This window comes from Scyliorhinus canicula, chromosome 1 (assembly GCF_902713615.1).
Source record: "Scyliorhinus canicula chromosome 1, sScyCan1.1, whole genome shotgun sequence".
NCBI lineage: Eukaryota > Metazoa > Chordata > Chondrichthyes > Carcharhiniformes > Scyliorhinidae > Scyliorhinus > Scyliorhinus canicula.
Window position 1 is genome coordinate 138773403 of NC_052146.1, and position 17290 is coordinate 138790692.

Genomic DNA, 17290 nt, shown 5'->3' on the forward strand with positions numbered 1-17290 from the left:
TATACTCCTGAGGGAATTTGGCCCAAAGTTAGTTACAGTTGAATACTTGTTCTTATTCTACAGGAACAGTTGGAGCTTTACTGAGGCTTGCTTAAATTCTAAGTTGGAAATGTTGAGTAGTGTATATCTATATAGGTTGGTATAATCATGTCGGAAATACCAGTCTCTAGGACATCTCCGTTATATTCACTCATTGTAAACCATTTCTGACTCATCCATGGCTCAGTTCGAAGCACTCTTGTCTCCAAGTCAAAAGGTCATGAGTTCCCAAGCCCCGCTCCAGAACTTGAGAACAAAAATCTAGTTGATGGTACAGTACTGAGGGGTGCCCACTCCAGGCTGGGACTTTAACCCTGCTCTCTCAGGTGGAAATAAGAAATCCAATGGCACTATTTTGAAGGAGAGTAGAGCAGTTGTCCTGAATAATATTTATCAATCAACATCACAAATAATGATAATCTGGCTAGAATCATACTGCTGTTTATGGGAGCTTGATGTTCACAAAGTGTTTGCCATGTTTCCTACTGTACACCAATGACTGCTTCAAAAGTAGGTAATTCGAAGAAAAATGCTTTGGGGTGTCTTGATGTCATCGAAGGTGATAACAAAATCAACACACAGAATTTTGTAATTGTATTAGGAAAGAAAAGGGTGGCCAGGAGTAATGTGCGTGCTCCTTGAAAATTCATGATGGTGTTATTATTGATTTTAAAAATAAAGTATTGGAGGATATGTTGAATGAAGCTGTGATCAAAGGCTAGGAATCCTACCATAAGTAACTCTCCTCCGGACCTCCCAAAATCTGTCCACCATCCATAAGTCAAGAGCGTAATGGAATGCTCTCCACTTGCTTGGATGAGTGTAGCTCCAACAACACAAGAAGTTCAACACCATCTAGGACAAAACAGACCACATGATTGCTACCCCTTCCACAAACATTCAATCCTTCTGACAGTGGCAACCATGTGTACCATCTACAAGCTGTACTGTAGGAACTCGTCAAGGTTCCTTAGGCAGCACCTTCCAAACCCACGACCACTACCATCTAGAAGGACAAGAGCCGCAGATACCTGGAAACATCATCACCTGGTAATTCCTCTCCTAGTCACTGACCACTCTGATTCAGAAATATATTGCCGTTCCTTTACTGTTGCTGGGTCAAAATCCTTGCACTCTCTCCCTAACAGCACAGTGGGTGTACCTACACCTCAGACTGTAGAGGTTCCAGAAGGCAACTCGCCACCACCTGAAGCGCAACTAGGTATAGGCAATAAATGCTGGCCTAGTCAGCAATGCACACATCCTACAAATTAATTTTAAAAAGAGCAATGGGGTGCCGCAGCGATCAATGCTAGGGCCTCAACTATTTACTGTCTCTTTTAATGTGGGTGAAGGGAATATGTGCATTGTAACCAAATTTACTGATGATACAAAGATGGCAGGGGAAAGCAAGTTGTGAGGACACAGTCTGCAAAGGGATATAATTAGGGTAAGTCATTGGGCAAACATTTGGTGGATGCTGTATAATGTGGGAAAATGTGAAGACATCCAATTCTGTAGGAAGAATAGGGGCAGCACGGTAGCATTGTGGATAGCACAATCGCTTCACAGCTCCAGGGTCCCAGGTTCTATTCCGGCTTGGGTCACTGTCTGTGCGGAGTCTGCACTTCCTCCCCGTGTGTGCGTGGGTTTCCTCCGGGTGCTCCGCTTTCCTCCCACAGTCCAAAGATGTGCAAGTTAGGTGGATTGGATATGATAAATTGCCCTTAGTGTCCAAAATTGCCCTTAGTGTTGGGTGGGGTTACTGGGTTATGGGGATAGGGTGGAGGTGTTAACCTTGGGTAGGGTGCTCTTTCCAGGAGCCGGTGCAGACTCGATGGGCCGAATGGCCTCCTTCTGCACTGTAAATTCTATGAAAAGCAGAACGTTGTTTAAGTAGAGAGAATGGAGAATGCTGTGGTGCAGAGGGATCTGAGTGTCCTTGTACATGAAGGAGAAAAAGCTGCCAAATTATTACAATAGCAAATAGAATGTTGCCCTCTTGCCAGGGGAATGGGGCTTAAAAGTAGCAAAGTCTTGCTAAAAGTGTACAGGCTGTTGGTGAGACCACATCAGCAGTGCAGCTTACAGTTTTGGTCTCCGTTATTTAAAGGGGGACATACTTTGCAGACAGTTCCTGAGAAGTTTCATGATGCTGGTGGGACTGTGGCATAGTGGTTAGCATTTCCGCCTCCCAGTTCCAGGGACCCAGGTTCATTTCCAGCCTCAGGTGACTGTGTGGAGTTTGCACATTCTCCCCATGTCTGCGAGGGCCTCCGGGTGCTCTGGTTTCCACTTAAGTGAATTGGCCATGCTAAATTGCCTCTTAGTGTCCAAAAGGTTAGGTGGGGTTACTGGGTTATGGAAATAGGGTGGAGGTGTGGGCTTGAGTAGGGTGCTCTTTTCAAGGGCCAGTGCAGACCTGATGGGTCGAATGGCCTCCTGCACTGTCAGGATTCTTTTCCTGGGATGAAGAGGTTGACTCATGAAGAAAGCTTGAGCAGGTTGGACCTGTACATGTTGGTATTCAGAATAATTGAACCATGCTAGATTCTAAGGGGGCTTGAAAGGATAGATGCTGAGAGGATATTTGCCTTCACGGGGTCTCTAGGATTAAGGTGTGTAGTTTGAGAATAACAGGGTCAAACATTTACAACTGGCAAGAGAGGCTTTTCCTCTTGGGGTCATAAATATCTGAAAATTCTTTACCCCAGAGTGCTATGGAGGCCAAGACATTGAATATATTCGATCTATAGGGGAAACAGGGGTTATAAGGAGCAAGCAGGAAAGTGGAGTTGAGACCCAGAACAGATTGGCCATGATTTTATTAAACCGTGGAGCAGGCTTGAAGGGCTATGTGGCCTACTGCTCCTATTTCTTCTCTTCCATAAACACAGCTTGCTTTCTTCAGAGTATTTTTAAAGGTGAAATGTAAATCATTTATTTGGTGCTGGTGCTGAATTTTGGAATGGTTCTGATTTCTCTGGGCACTAATTCATCTAATTTTGCACTGAAATGTTATTTATCTTGAATGCATATTTTCAGCATATATTACAATTTCATATTCGTCAAATGATGCTGCAGCAAATTAAGGGGCTTGATGGATTGTGCAAGTGTCTAAAAATTAGGACTCTTTCCGAAGTTTTAAAATCCCTCTCGGGGGATTAAAGAAAACTTGTGCATTAAGGCGAAACTGGCTTCAAAAGTGAAACTGAAGATCCACGCGTTTTCTCCCAACAATTCAATTAGGTTCTTTTGAGTTGAGTGAGCAACTTTCTTTTGTCAACTCCAAGCTTTGTTTTACTTTAATTGGGTCAAATGTAAATCACTATCCTCTTCACTTTTTAATGTTCTTGAAAGAGCAGTAACCAACAAGCTAAAATCTATTTTAATTGCACTAAATTTAATTCCTCCTAGGTATCTAGAAATGTTGTTGGATTATCTCCAAGATTATACAGATCGGGTGAAGCCTTTACTGGATCAGAATGAACTCTTTGGTAAAATACAAATTGACTTTGAGAAAAAATGGGAAAACGGCACCTTTCCTGGCTGGCCAGTATGTAATATTTTAATTATTCTGATATGATATTATGTTGGATAAATGTGTGTCACAGACAGAATTTGTGTTTTCATCCATTGTTATCAGTGTGTTTGGTATGTGAGATCTGCATATTTTCTTGCCATCAGTGCGGTTGTCCTAATTTAAATAACCCAGCTGCACGTTTTAAAATAAAGACGGTCATCTGTCATGCCACGCTTGCCCCCGAGGTTTAAAAACGACAATGTCTTACTGACTCTCCTCGTTCCCTATCACTCATACAAAGATTAGACAGATGGGGGGGAAAATGATTAAAATGTGTCAGTCGCTCTTTTGTGGCACATCTGCAGTTTGTTGGACGTTTTAAATTGAAGTGAAGGTCTTGTAAGCAGAGGTTTCTCAGTAAGCTGTAGGCTTCTTATAGTTGAATTTCCAGGAGGTTGGTTCTCAGGTGAACTTCCAGGAGGTTGGTTCTCAGGTGAACATAAAATTGAGGTTGGGAGAGCTCGCCCACTTTCAAGGTATTGCTGGTTATTACATTGGTTGCTTACTTGATTGCAGCTGCTTAAGGCGTCTTGGTGGTGTCTTGACCTCTGTAGCGTCAATTCTTGCTGTTTTAAAAGCCTGTTTTAAAAAACAAATATGGCTCACTCACTCAGTTGACCTATTACAAGTCCAATGTCTTTTTCTAACTAAAGTGGATAGTCAGGCCAATAAAGATCCTGTTTATAATTTGGCACTGAAATTTGTGCAGTCTGGGTTTGGATGAGAGGCTATGATGATACAAGGGGTGCTTGATGGCGACCCCATCACATTCGTTTAACAGTTTCCGTGTGTCTTTTGTGAATCAGAATGATGATACGGCTAGAGTACTTTAGTCCTTTTGTTGACACTCCATCCTTAAACAAAGGGTTGTGTGAATTTCCTGATGGCCATGGGTGTCTATATGTAATTGATATTTACTTGAGTCTCAGGACTGCTTGGAGCAGATATTGCTAAAGGCAGCATGATTGACGGTGGCTGTTTTAACAGTCTGTATTTGAAAGTTCATAATATACTGGAGCGTGTGTCAGAGGTGTGTTTGTCAAAATAAAAAATAAACTAACTTTATGGGTTCTTGGCAGCCATAACACCTGGACTGTTTGTATTCAGTGCCATTTTCACTTAGCTTGGGTTCACTTCTGTTGCCCAAAGTTGTGGACGTGATTTTTTTCCAAACAACTGAGAGGCAAAACTATATAAATCTTTTGGATTACGGGTTAAGCTCAACTGATCCCAATACATTCACCTGAAGTAGCTTGTTAAATGTTGGAAAAGCTGGTAGAAAAATATCACTCGCGCTCCCCATTTGGTCTACGTTCTGTAATACATTGTGAATTTTATGCCTCTCTGGATGGGGTTGTTCAGATATCAAGGCCCAAATATTCTTTTTTGGTGAATTACAGCAGGGGTGAAGTTTGAATTCAATAAAAATCTGGAATTAAAGTCTAAGGATAACCAGGTAAAGACCAATCTGGTTCACTTAGTGTCCTTTAAAGAAGGACATCTGCCAACCTGACCTGGTCTGGCCAACATGTACCTCCAGACCCACAGCAATGTGGTTGACTCTTATATGCCCTCTGATCAGTTCAAGGACAATTGAGGATGGGCACTAAATGCTGGCACAGCAAGTGATGCCCTCATCTCGCAAATGAATGTAAAAAAATAAGAAAATTGGAGTTTAATAAAATAGTTAAAAGAAAGAGCAGCTCTCGGAATATAGAATCACTTTAGAAATATAGTGAGATTTGCTCTCTTGCTGTGCAGCCAAACACTTTACACTGACTACTGGGTCTTTAAATAGCACCTATTCTGTCAAAGCGATCAGAAGGCATCTCCTGCCCTTGGAACCAGTGGGCTAGATGTTGGAAAATATGTCAGATGGAGTATTCAGATGTAACATATAATTTTAGTCTGTTCATGCTGATCAGTAAGCAGGAAATAAGGACATCGCAGAGGTTGCCCTGTCCTCCATAATCTCTGCAAGTCCCAAGAAACCGGCAGAGGGATTGTGAAAGAACCTGGCTTCAAGTGTCATGACTGCATTTCCTCCGTTTGTTGTTCTGTGGATAAAAAATACTTTTCGCTCTGCAACCTAACTATGATTTTCCATGTCCCGAGGTGTTGTCTTAAATTTATCTGCTTGTTAAGGGATCACTTAATTGCAGCAAGCCCAGATTTGATGACTTGAACCAAGTCATCAAGAATTATAATAGTGCATAAAGGAAAAAGGACAATCTTTGTGTGTGTGTGTGTGTGTGTATCATTTATCATGACTGAATGAATATAATTGTGGTTTCTCTTGACAGAAAGAGACGAGCAGTGCGCTGACTCACGCTGGAGCTCATTTAGATCTGTCCGCTTTCTCATCCTGGGAAGTAGGTTCTCTTTATAATTACTGGTTTGTTTTGTACCTTATGATGATCTTTGTTCAACATATATTGGTCTGGAGTTCCTGGGAAGTCCTCAATGTCTTCATGTGTGTTTTTATGCCAGTGTAGCATGCCAGAAGGAGAAAAGGTTCCACAGTTATATTTTTAAGCATGGCTGTGTTTCATGTGCATAAATGATAGTTTGGCCTCAAACCTTTATTCATAATGTTGATTGGGAAAGAAAGGGACAAAAGGATACGGATATGATATTTTCCCAGCTTTCCTAAAGTCACGCTTGGTTATGGTGATTTCTATTTGCTTTATGCAAGTTTTAAGCACTTTTGGTTCAAATTATTGTTGGAAATTCTAATCCATTGAGGCCTATTGGGGATGAAACTTACTAAATGCCACATTATTCATTTTGTTAATGTATTTAAGTCACATTTGACATCCTATACAACTGTGACACTTGTAAACATCCCTTTCGCCCTTTTCAACCCATGTGCAGCCCTTGACAGAACATCCAAATTATAATGGCAACAGTTTAAAGGCAAATGATGTTTGGATGGGAGAATGCCAAAGAAGAGGGAAAGCTCCTGTTATTTATAAAATGCCACGTTTGGGAGAGAGCATTTTCACTTCTGGACGTGGTCCACCCAAACCATCACTATGTTCTCCCGCCAGTGGGAAACCAGAGTGATTCCCGCTGGTGCTAGCAGCAACCCCGACATGCCATGTTATGGCACTTGGAATTTATTTTTGTTGCAGAATCTGCTTTTCCATGCCATTCTATGTCGCACCAGGGTCCACACTGCAACTGAGAGGAGTGAGACCTAATCTCTCTGACAGGTCCCGCACCTTTGAATGGTGCTCCGATCTCAAATAGCTGCTGCAGCACATCCAGTCCACCCCCTTCAATCTTCCTCCTTCAGGCCTTGCCGTTCCCAGTGCCAATCTGGCACTTTGCAGTCTGAGAGGTAGTAAGCAAGGTGGTAAGTATCCTCCCAACAACTGCTTCCTAGAAAATGCAGCTGTGGGGGCTGTCCCTGCCCTTTCTAGGAAGCACGAGAACAAAGAGGCAGACTCATTAAAACTGTGGTCAGGAAAACACCCTCTCCCCTGAGTTAATGGATCCATGCAGAGCTATAAGAATAAACAGATTGTTCTCTTCCCACCCACCCCGGAACTGCCTCGACCTGTCAATGAAGAAAGCAGGCAATAGAATGTGAAATTGAATGTGAGCTGTCCAGTTCAATGCTTTCAGCCTTCAAGGTACCCTGGCGGCAATTTGTGGGAGGGTACTTACCACCTTGTCACTCCACGACCTTCAAGCCACCAGGTCCATGTTCCTCAATACTTGTACCAATTCATGCCAGCGAGACCTCGGCTGAGAGGGGGCGATGGCTGGAGCATCCCAGCCGGCTAATGAATGGTGCGCCTGACCATCAATGAGATGTAAAATAGCTCTAATGAGCTATTTGCATGGTCCCGCCAAGTCAGGGTGGGAAGCCCAGCTGGAATGACGGTAAATCCGCTATAGCGGGTGGAGTGGGTTGGAGACTCATGACGGGTCTGCTGCCCGATGGGAATATCGATTATGGCCCGATGCGCTTATCTGCGGTCGATCAAGAATCCCGCTTCTAGTGGTCAGACCCAGAGAACCCCAGTCTCTGTTTTTTGTGTTACTCTTCAACTTTTCTAATTTTGCGGTTGGCACGGTGGCACAATGGTTAGCACTGCTGCCTCACAACACCGAGGACCTGGGTCACTGCCCTTGTGGAGTTTTCACATTCTCCCTGTGCCTTCGTGGGTCTCGCCCCTGGGAGGCCCCTGGCCGACCTGACTTTCTCGGTGTCCTTCCCGGGGCATGGGAAAGTCGTGCGGCTCCTGTAAAATCCCTGACGCACCAATAAATTGCAGTGGGCTCAGGGGTAATTGGTGTCAATTGGCTCATTTATGTACCTTGTTGAAATCATATCACAAGCAACCAGAAAAATATATTTTTTGAAAAATTGTACTTTATTCGTAAATTATCTGAAAGAACATTTCAAAACAGCTATAGTAACGATAAAGAGAGCCTGGCAAGTTCGCAGGGAGACATTTATTCAGCTTTACAGTGGTACATACATAGAGTCTGGTTACACAGTACCAGATCCTTACTCCGTTCTGTTGGCTACTCCAGAGGCTGACCTATTATACAAATGCTGGTTAATTCCCGGTCCAATCAGGACAAGGGAACAATCATCCCCAGCTGGATGAACTTCATGCATGTCACATGCATGTTAGTTCAGTGGTCATCACACGCAGTGCAACAATATTCGGTTCCCTATATGCATTATGTTGCACTCTTGAGGTGCTTCACTACAGTCAAGGAAACGTTACAGACATTTCTATATGGTTATTAGAAATGGTCTTTCTAAAAAGCATCTTTCATTGAGTTGATGACCCTCCAGCAACAGCTGATGTTTGTCTAGGTGTGAATTCCTGGGAGCAGCCCATAGAGCATAGAATCTTGTGTCATGGAGCTGCTTGGGAAGAAACGTGAGAAACCCCCCCCATCTCTCTCCAGACCTTCTTTGCAAAGGCACATTCCACAGGGAGGTGGACAATTATCTCTTCCCCACCACAGTCACCTCGAGGGCAACGCACAGATGTGGTGAGACTCTGGGCGTGAAGGAAGGATCTGACTGGGAAAACCTTCCTCTCCACCAACCAAGCTTGGTCTTGGTTCTTGTTTGAAAGTTCTGGTAATGAGGCATTCTGCCAAATGACCTTGATAGCCTCTTCCGGGAACCATCCCACAGGATTCACCATCTCCTTTTCCCGGAGGGCCTCTAGGACGTTATGTGCAGACCATTGCCTGATGGACTTGTGGTCAAAAGGGTTTCTCTGCCTGAATTTTTCCACAGGGGGCAAGTGGTACAGGAAAGTCCAACTACTTGGCAGCATGGCCAGACCCATCCTTCTCAACACTTGGGACAGGTAGAATCTCAGCATGTAGTGACAATTGGTATGTATGTCTTGAGGATCTGAGCACAGCTTAATGCCACATGAAAGTTGGCCATCAGGATTAGGGTGATGTTGGCCACGTTTTTCTTCCCCTTATCTAGAGGTTTGTACATGTTGTCCTTTCAAATACTGTCCATTTTTCACGCCCAGATGAAGCGGAAAATGGCTCGTGTAATCGCCACCAGAAATATTGTCAGTCCCTGCTGCCCTCCAACTTAATCAGGAGTGGTTTTCCCTCGGCACAGGGAGTCCGATGTGTGGCCTGTCACAATTAAGTTGGCCTGACCGCCCTGGTTCCAGCTGCTACAGGCTGCATTGAATCCTGCCTTCTGTGTTTTAAAGTGGTTGCTGCACTAGCTGATATTGGTGGACTCAGCATATGATTGGGAATCTTTTATTTTGATACGATTGCAAAAGCAGTTTATGATGGTCCTACTTGGGATTATGCCTGCTCAACAGTGCCCTGTTTGGTTATGACTGCATGGGGTATTTATAAATTTAAAAAATAGTACGGTGGGCTCTCTTCATAAACTAGTGATTTTTTTTTAATCAACAGGAATTGGCTTCCTTGGGATTGGACAGACTGAAATCTGCTTTGATGGCTTTGGGTTTGAAATGTGGCGGGTAAGTGTTCAGTTTAAGCCGATAGTTTACAGGAAAAAACAGTGTGGAGTAGAAATTCATCTTGAGTGGTCTGTCAAACCGAGTGGTATACGCAGCGCCTGAGTTTCTGTCCCATTGCAGTCGATAGTTTGTGCCACTGCCCAAGACCAATATCTTGAACACAGCTAAACTTAAAAAGTAAAACACAAGCTTAATTTTAGAATTTGGGAGGCTTTGTCTGGATTTATGAACAGGGACATGTTTTAAAATAAATGTATGAAAGAAATATAACTGAAAGTTATTTTGTAAATTTGCTCTTTAATTTTGTAGGTTTGTGAATTCATGACAGAATGATTTCATTTTCTAACTATTAGGAGTGCAGGATAATGTGACAAGTTCTACATATGTGAGCAGATTTGATGTACTGCAGTTAAATGACTAGGGTTCATGACCTAGAATTACTGGGCTGCTGACCTTAAATACAATTTAAAGACTTTGAATATCCATTGTTAATATACTTTAAATTAGCAGTCCAAAACATGTTAAAATTGTTTTTTTCCTGTTTTTCAGGACCTTAGAAGAGAGAGCCCAGAGGTTATTCAGTACTAAAGGAAAATCTCTGGAGGCACTGGACCCTTCATTATTTGCAAAATCTAAATCCAAAGGCACTAAAAAGTTAGTAGGTTACAAAAATGTACATTTGTGTTGTTACATATGCACATTCAGTCCAGTTTCTGCAGGGGATTTGTGTTGCCAGCATCGTTCCTGTATTGGTTCAGCAGAACTCTCTTCACAAAATTCTTAAAAACTGGGGGCAGCACGGTAGTACAGTTGCTTCACAGCTCCTGAGTCCCAGGTTAGATTCCCGGCTTGGGTCATTGTCTGTGCGGACGGTCTGCACGTTCTCCCCATGTCTGTGTGGGTGTCCTCCGGGTGCTCTGGTTTCCTCCCACAGTCCAAAGATGTGCAAGTTAGGTGGATTAGGCGATGTTAAATTGCCCTTAGTGTCCAAAGAAAGGTTGGGTGGGGTTACGGCGTTAGGATGGAGGTGTGGGCTTGAGTAGGGTGCTCTTTCCAAGGCCCGGTGCAGACTCGATGGGAAGAATGACCTCCTTCTGCACTGTAAATTCTATGATTCTCTCGCACGCACTACCTTTACATCTATCTGCAACTCATTTGCCTTCTGTTTCCCTGCATGTATGGGGTAGATTTACATTGCCATTGTGCTGTCTGGTACTCTGTTCATATGTGCGCAGCTTGATACCACATGAAAGTTGGCCATCAGGATTAGGGTGACGTTGGCCATGTTTTTCTCCCTCTTATCTAGAGGTTTGTACATCTCATCCCTTCGAATACTGTCCATTTTTGTCCCTCAGAAGAAGCGGAAAATGGCTTAGGTAATCACCAGAAATATTGTCAGCCCCTGCTGCCCTCCGACTTAATCAGGAGGGGATTTCCCTCAGCACAGGGAGTCTGATGTGTGGACTCTCTCACAATTAAGTCAGCCTGGCCACCGTGTGAGCTAAAGAATGGAATGTTGACCAGTCTGCCCTGAAGTGCCTATTAAGCTGGGGTGCTTGTACAGAGTGTGAATAAAAACATAAAATGCTTGAAATATGGCTTTATAAATTTGAAAATTTTGCAGAGCAGAGAGTCTGCTACCGGTTTATAGGAACGTGAGATGCTGATTTCCTGTACTGAATTGATTTATCGTGAACTGATTTCAATGTAGCTAATGATTTTTTTCCCCCCTCTACAACTGCAGGGATTCCGAACGCAACAAAGAAATTGCTTTTCTTGAAGCTCAGGTGTATGAATATATAGAAATTCTTGGGGTGAGTATTTTGAGATTGACCTATCGGTTTAGAATGTTTTAAGATTTATTATGGCCATTGTTTTGAAACTGGCATTGACACTTATTTAGTTATGCCTGGAGAGATTACTGGCTTTGTCTGAGCATACCAATCAAATATCATTTTGATGTAGCTTGCATAAAAGATACTTCTGTCGAATTACAACTGGAAAACAGGTCCATATATAACAGTGAAAGAAATCCGCTTCTGTCACAGTGGTTGCATAAAAAAGTTGCTCTTGGTACAAGAATCTGCCTTCCGTGCCTTGTCATTCCACAATTACACCGTAGTGGCTTATGTTTCATGTTCATAAAAGGGTAACATATGTGAACTCTTAATGGCCCTTAAACCAAATTTATCAATAAAATAAAAAGCAGGCATTCAACTAATTGAACTGCTCAATGCTTTCGCCAGAAGCTTTCCCCTGCTGGCACTTATGCCTATTTTTCTTTTGCACAAAATCAAATGTTTAGGCCTGAAAATAGGTTTTTAGTAACAATAGTTGCTTTAAAAAATAGATATTTTACAATACGTTTACCAATGAAGCTTTCATTGGCCTCAAAATCGTTGTTCAAGGGCTTGTGCCACACAGAAATACTGAATTTGAAGTTGATGCTTTTCCCAGAGATATCACCCCACTAACTAAACAGAGCTGCCTGGTGCTGCCTATACCTGCAAGGAAAAGAACATCTGCATGCTTATTGGTGTGTCCTCAGTGAAACTTTTAAGAATTTGTTGGGAATTACGATCTTGCTTTTACAGATTATTTGAAAACACGCCAGAACATGAATTTGAAGCTTGAGATAGAATTTCACCAGAAAGCTGTTACCATGCTCTTACTTTTTTTTTTCACTTGAGACGCAATACAAGTAGAATATTAAGAGCATGTGCTCACTTTGTATTGCAAATTCAAAAACCAGTTGTTTACAAATTTGTTACTTTTTCTCCATGAAAGAAATCAAGGCTTGTAATTTGTTAGCCTGTAACAGTAATTGAATTGGCTTTTCCCAAATTATTTGAAGACCGGCTCCACAGAATTTAGACCATTTGGAGGGTTTTGTGTAACAAAACTTCATTCTGGTGGAACAACAAGACTAGTGACTGAGACGGGAGATAATTGCAGCTACTAAATTTGGTTTGGTTATACTGAGAATTTGTAGAAAGATTTTAATCATGCAGTAGTACTAACTATATTCTTGGGGAAGGAAACTAAATTAATTATTCACCAGAAACCATTCAGAAAATGCTTGCTTCTCTATTTCTGGACACTGACTTTTTCCAAACTCCAACACTGGTGATGGGAACACCATCAACTGCAATTTCCCCTCCATCCCGACTTGGAAATTGTTCGCCGTTCCATCACTGTCACTGGGTAAAAATCCTGGAACTCCCTCCATAACAGCACTGGGCGTACCTACACCACATGGACTGCAACAGTTTAAGAAGGCAGCTCATTACTTCCGGTGGCCGCCATGGAGTGAGTGGTTGCATATTTGGCAGCTCCCGCTCATGGTGGTCAATTTGTGCCCTTTACCCAGGTTTGTAGCAGGAATTTTGGAGGAAAAGGAAGTAGAAATGAAAGCAGAAGAGAGTGACCCCTTAGTTTAGCTGCGGACCAGAAGTGCCCGGGAAAAAAAGCAAACCAGCTACTTGAGACGAGTGAGGACCGGGCAACGGACGCGCGCTTGAGGCAACTGAAGGCGGACATAGCCATATTGCAGGAGACACATCTGAAGGTGGCGAATCAGATTAGGTTAAAGATGGGATGGATTGGACAGGTATTGCAATCGGGGTTAGACTTGGTTAATAAGCGGGTGGCATTAGAGGTGGGAAATGAAGAAGCAGACCAGGGGGGTACATATGTTATGGTTAGTGGGAAGCTGGAGGGAATGGTCGTGCTACTGGTAAATATGTATGCCCCAAACTGGGATGACGTTGAGTTTGTGAGATGGGTACTGGGGAAGATCCCGGACCTAGATTCACATCGACTGATTATGGGGGGAGGTTTCAACATGGTCCTGGATCCAAGGTTGGACAGGTCGGGTTCAAGGTCTGGGAAGGCATCAGCTATGGCAAAGGAGCTCCGGAGCTTCATGGTGCACATGATTCGTGGAGATTTGGGAGGCCGAGGAGTAAGGAATACTTGTTCTTGTCCCATGTGCATAAGGTGTATTCCCGGGTAGACTTTTGTGTTATGGATAAGTGACTGCTGGCTGAGGTGGTAGATGCTAAATATTCAGCAATTGTGGTGTCAGACCAAGCCCCGCACTGAGTGGGTTTGCAAGTTAGCAAAGGCCCAGCGCCTGCAATGGAGGTTGGATGTGGGGGCTGCTAGCGGAGGAGGAGGCCTGTGAGCGGATGAGGGAGGCCATTCGGGGATATATAAGGATTAATGATATAGGTGAGGTTTCAGCGGGGGTGGTTTGGGAGGCACTGAAGGCGGTAATGAGGGGGGAATTCATCTCAATTCGCGCAGGTGGAGTTGGACAGACTGGTAGGCAAAATGTTACAGGTGGAAAGTAGGTGTGCAGAGTCTCCGGATGATGGGCTTTGAAAGAGCGTCAGAGACTGCAGCTAGAATTTGGGCTCCTGTCCACAGGTAAGGCGGTGGGACAGCTGAGGAGGGTAAGGGGGGAGGTTTATGAATATAGGGAAACAGCTAGCAGGATTCTGGCGCAGCAGCTGAGGAAACAGGAGGCGGTGAGAGAGATAGGAAAAGTGAGTGATACAGGGGGGAGATGATTCTGGATCCGGCGGGGGTGAATGAGTGTTTTGTGAGTTTTACAGTAAATTGTATAAATCTGAACCCCCAGCCGGGGAGGAGGGGATGAAGCGATTTCTGGGGGGGCTGGAGTTCCCGAGGATAGACGAGTTGGTGGAGAGTTTGGGAGCCCCAATCGGACTTGGGGAGGTTATAGACAGTTTAGGGGCAATGCAATCGAGCACAGCCCTGGGACCGGACAGATACCCAGTTGAGTTCTCAAAGGTTTTCCGGGTTATTGGGGCCGCTTCTGGTAAAGGCTTTTGATGAATCAAAGGAGCTGGGATTGCTCCCCCCAACATTGTCGCAGACATCGATTTCCCTTATTTTGAAACGGGATAAGGATCCAGAGAGCTATGGATCGTTTCGGCCAATCTCCCTGCTGAATGTGGATGCAGAATTGCTGGCAAAGATCTTGGCCACACGTATAGAGGATTGTGTTCCAGGGGTAATAGGGCAGGAACAGACGGGATATGTTAAGAGACGGAAAGTCCAACATGAGGCTGCTCCTTAATGTAATAATGATGCCTGCGGAGGGGCCGAGGTCGAGGTAGTGGTGGCCATGGATGCAGAAAAGGCCTTTGATCGGGTGGAGTGGAAATCTCTGTGGGAGGTCCTGGGAAGGTTTGGGTTTGGGCAGGGATTTGTGGATTGGGTCCAGGATTTAAGGGGGGGTGGAACACAGGATCTCGCTCTATGTGGACGATCTGCTCCTTTACATAACGAACCCGATTGGTGGGGATTGTAGGAATTCTGGGAATATTGGAGGAATTTAGCTGGTTGTCAGGTTACAAACTGAATATGGGCAAGAGTGAGGTTTTTGCGATCCAGGCAAGGGGGCAGGAGAGGAGATTGAGGGAGATGCTGTTCAAGGTGGTGGGTGGCAGTTTTACGTACCTGGGTATTCAAGTGGCAAGAGACTAGGGTCAGCGTCACAAATTAAATTTGGGCAGGTTAATAGAGCAAATGAAAAGGGACTTCCGTAGGTGGGACATGCTCCCGCTGTCATTGGCGGGGAGGGTACAGACTGTGAAGGTGATAGTCCTCCCGAGATTGCTGTTCGTGTTTCAGTGTCTTCCAATTTTCATCCCTAAGGCATTTTTTAGGAAGATGAATGCGGCGATCTTGGGTTTTATATGGGCCGGGAAAGCCCCACAGGTGAAGAAGGTCCTACTTGAACAGGGAGGGGGGGCTGGCCCTTCCGAACTTTATTGATTATTACTGGGCGGCTAATATATCGATGATTAGGAAGTGGGTAATAGGGGAGGGCTTGGTGTGAGAGTGGGTGGAGGCAGCATCTTGCAAGGGCACGAGTCTGAAGGCTTTGTTAATGGCATCTCTGCCATTCTCGCCGGCTCGGTACTCCACAGGCCCAGTGGTAGTGGCAGCCCTGAGAGTGTGGGGGCAATAGAGGGAGCACATGGGGTTGGAGGTGGTATCGGTGTGGTCACCGATCTGTGAGAATCACCGGTTTGCTGAAGGGGGGGGGGGGGTTGGACTGGTGCATTAGGAGGTGGCAGTGGGCAGGGATTGAGAGATTTGGAGATCTCGTCATTTGAGGAGGGTTTCCCGAGCTTTGAGGAACTAGAGGAGGAGTTTGAAATTGCCAGTGGGAATGGGTTCCGGTACCTACAGGTGCGGGATTTTGTCCGGAGGCAGGTTCCGGGCTTTCCTCTCCTCCCATTAAGAGGACTGCAGGCGATGTCAAAAACAGGTGTCGGGGAGGGGAGGGTCTTGGAAATATATAAGGAACTGATGGAGTGGGAAGGGGTCCCAATAGGGGACGTGAAGGGAAAGTGGGAGGAAGAGTTGGGAGGGGAGTTGGAAGTTGGGTTATGGGAAGAGGCCCTGAGGAAAGGCACTGCATCCTCATCGTATGCCAGGCTTAGCCAAGGTGGTCCACAGGGCACATATGACTGTGGCCTGGATGAGTAGGTTTTTTGAGGAGGTGGAGGAGCAGTGTGAGGGAAGTCCTGCAAACCATGTACATATGTTTTGGGCGTGTCCGAGGCTGAGGGGATTTTGGCAGGGATTTTCAGATGTTATGTCACTTGTAGGTACCAGAACCCATTCCCCCAGGCAACTTCAAACTCCTCCTCTAGCTCCTCAAAGCTCGGGAAACCCTCCTCAGTGAAGAGATTTCCAAATCTCTCAATCCCTGCCCGCTGCCACCTCCTGATGCGCCAGTCCAACCCCCCTGGAGCGAATCGGTGATTGTCACAGATCGGTGATCACACCGATGCCACCTCCAACCCCATGTTCTGCCTCCATTGCCCCCATACTCTCAGGGCTGCCACTACCACTGGGCCTGTGGAGTACCGAGCCGGCGAGAATGGCAGAGGTGCCATTAACAAAGCCTTTAAACTCGTGCCCTTGCAAGATGCTGCCTCCACCCACTCTCACACCAAGACCTCCCCCATTACCCACTTCCTAACCATCAATATATTAGCCGGTCATCTGGAAGGGGCGGTGACTCCGAGTCCAGAGGTAGCATTTGGAGTGTCGGAAGATCAGGGGGCCCAGGGGGAGAGAGAGGCCAACATTTTGGCCTTTGCCTCCCTGGTGGCCCGGGGACGGATTTTGTTGGGATGGAGGGACCCGGAGCCCCAAAAGCTGGGTGTTTGGATCAGTGACATTGCAGGGTTTCTTAGGCTAGAGAAAATTAAGTTCACCTTAAGGGGTTCATTGCAGGCGTTCGCTCAGAGGTGGCAGCTGTTCATCGACTTCAGTGAAAATTGACAGTCAGCATGGGGGGAGGAATGGGGAGGCATGGAGGTGACGAATAAAGGTGGGGAATCTAATGTATGGGAAGTTAGGGTCTCTCCTGGGGGGGGGGGGGGGGGGGGGAGCGGTTGGGTATGTTATTGTGGGGTTTTTGTGTGTTGGGTCTCTTTGTTTAAAATGTTAAAATTATAAATGCCTCAATAAAACATTTTCAAAAAATAAACGAAGGCTGCTCACCACCACCTTCTTCAGGGCAATTAGGGATGGGTAATAAATGCTGATCAAGCCAGTTGCGCCGATGTCCCTTGAATTAATTAAAAAATTAATGTTCAAAATGCATAGCCTCACCTTA

The 17290-nt window shown here is 44.9% G+C and overlaps 1 protein-coding gene across 2 annotated transcripts in view; it reads left to right on the forward strand.

The window, feature by feature from the left end:
* Positions 1–17290, forward strand: part of sf3a3 (splicing factor 3a, subunit 3) — a 41637-nt gene that overhangs the window by 13058 nt on the left and 11289 nt on the right. For both annotated transcript variants that reach the window (XR_005461093.1, XM_038800964.1), the window contains exons 8-12: positions 3457–3595; positions 5926–5994; positions 9554–9621; positions 10171–10275; positions 11366–11435. Coding sequence is in view for 1 of the 2 variants with exons in the window: in XM_038800964.1 (XP_038656892.1) it covers positions 3457–3595; positions 5926–5994; positions 9554–9621; positions 10171–10275; positions 11366–11435 (451 nt within the window). In the remaining variant the exon portion in view is untranslated. The remainder of the gene's footprint in view (positions 1–3456; positions 3596–5925; positions 5995–9553; positions 9622–10170; positions 10276–11365; positions 11436–17290) is intronic.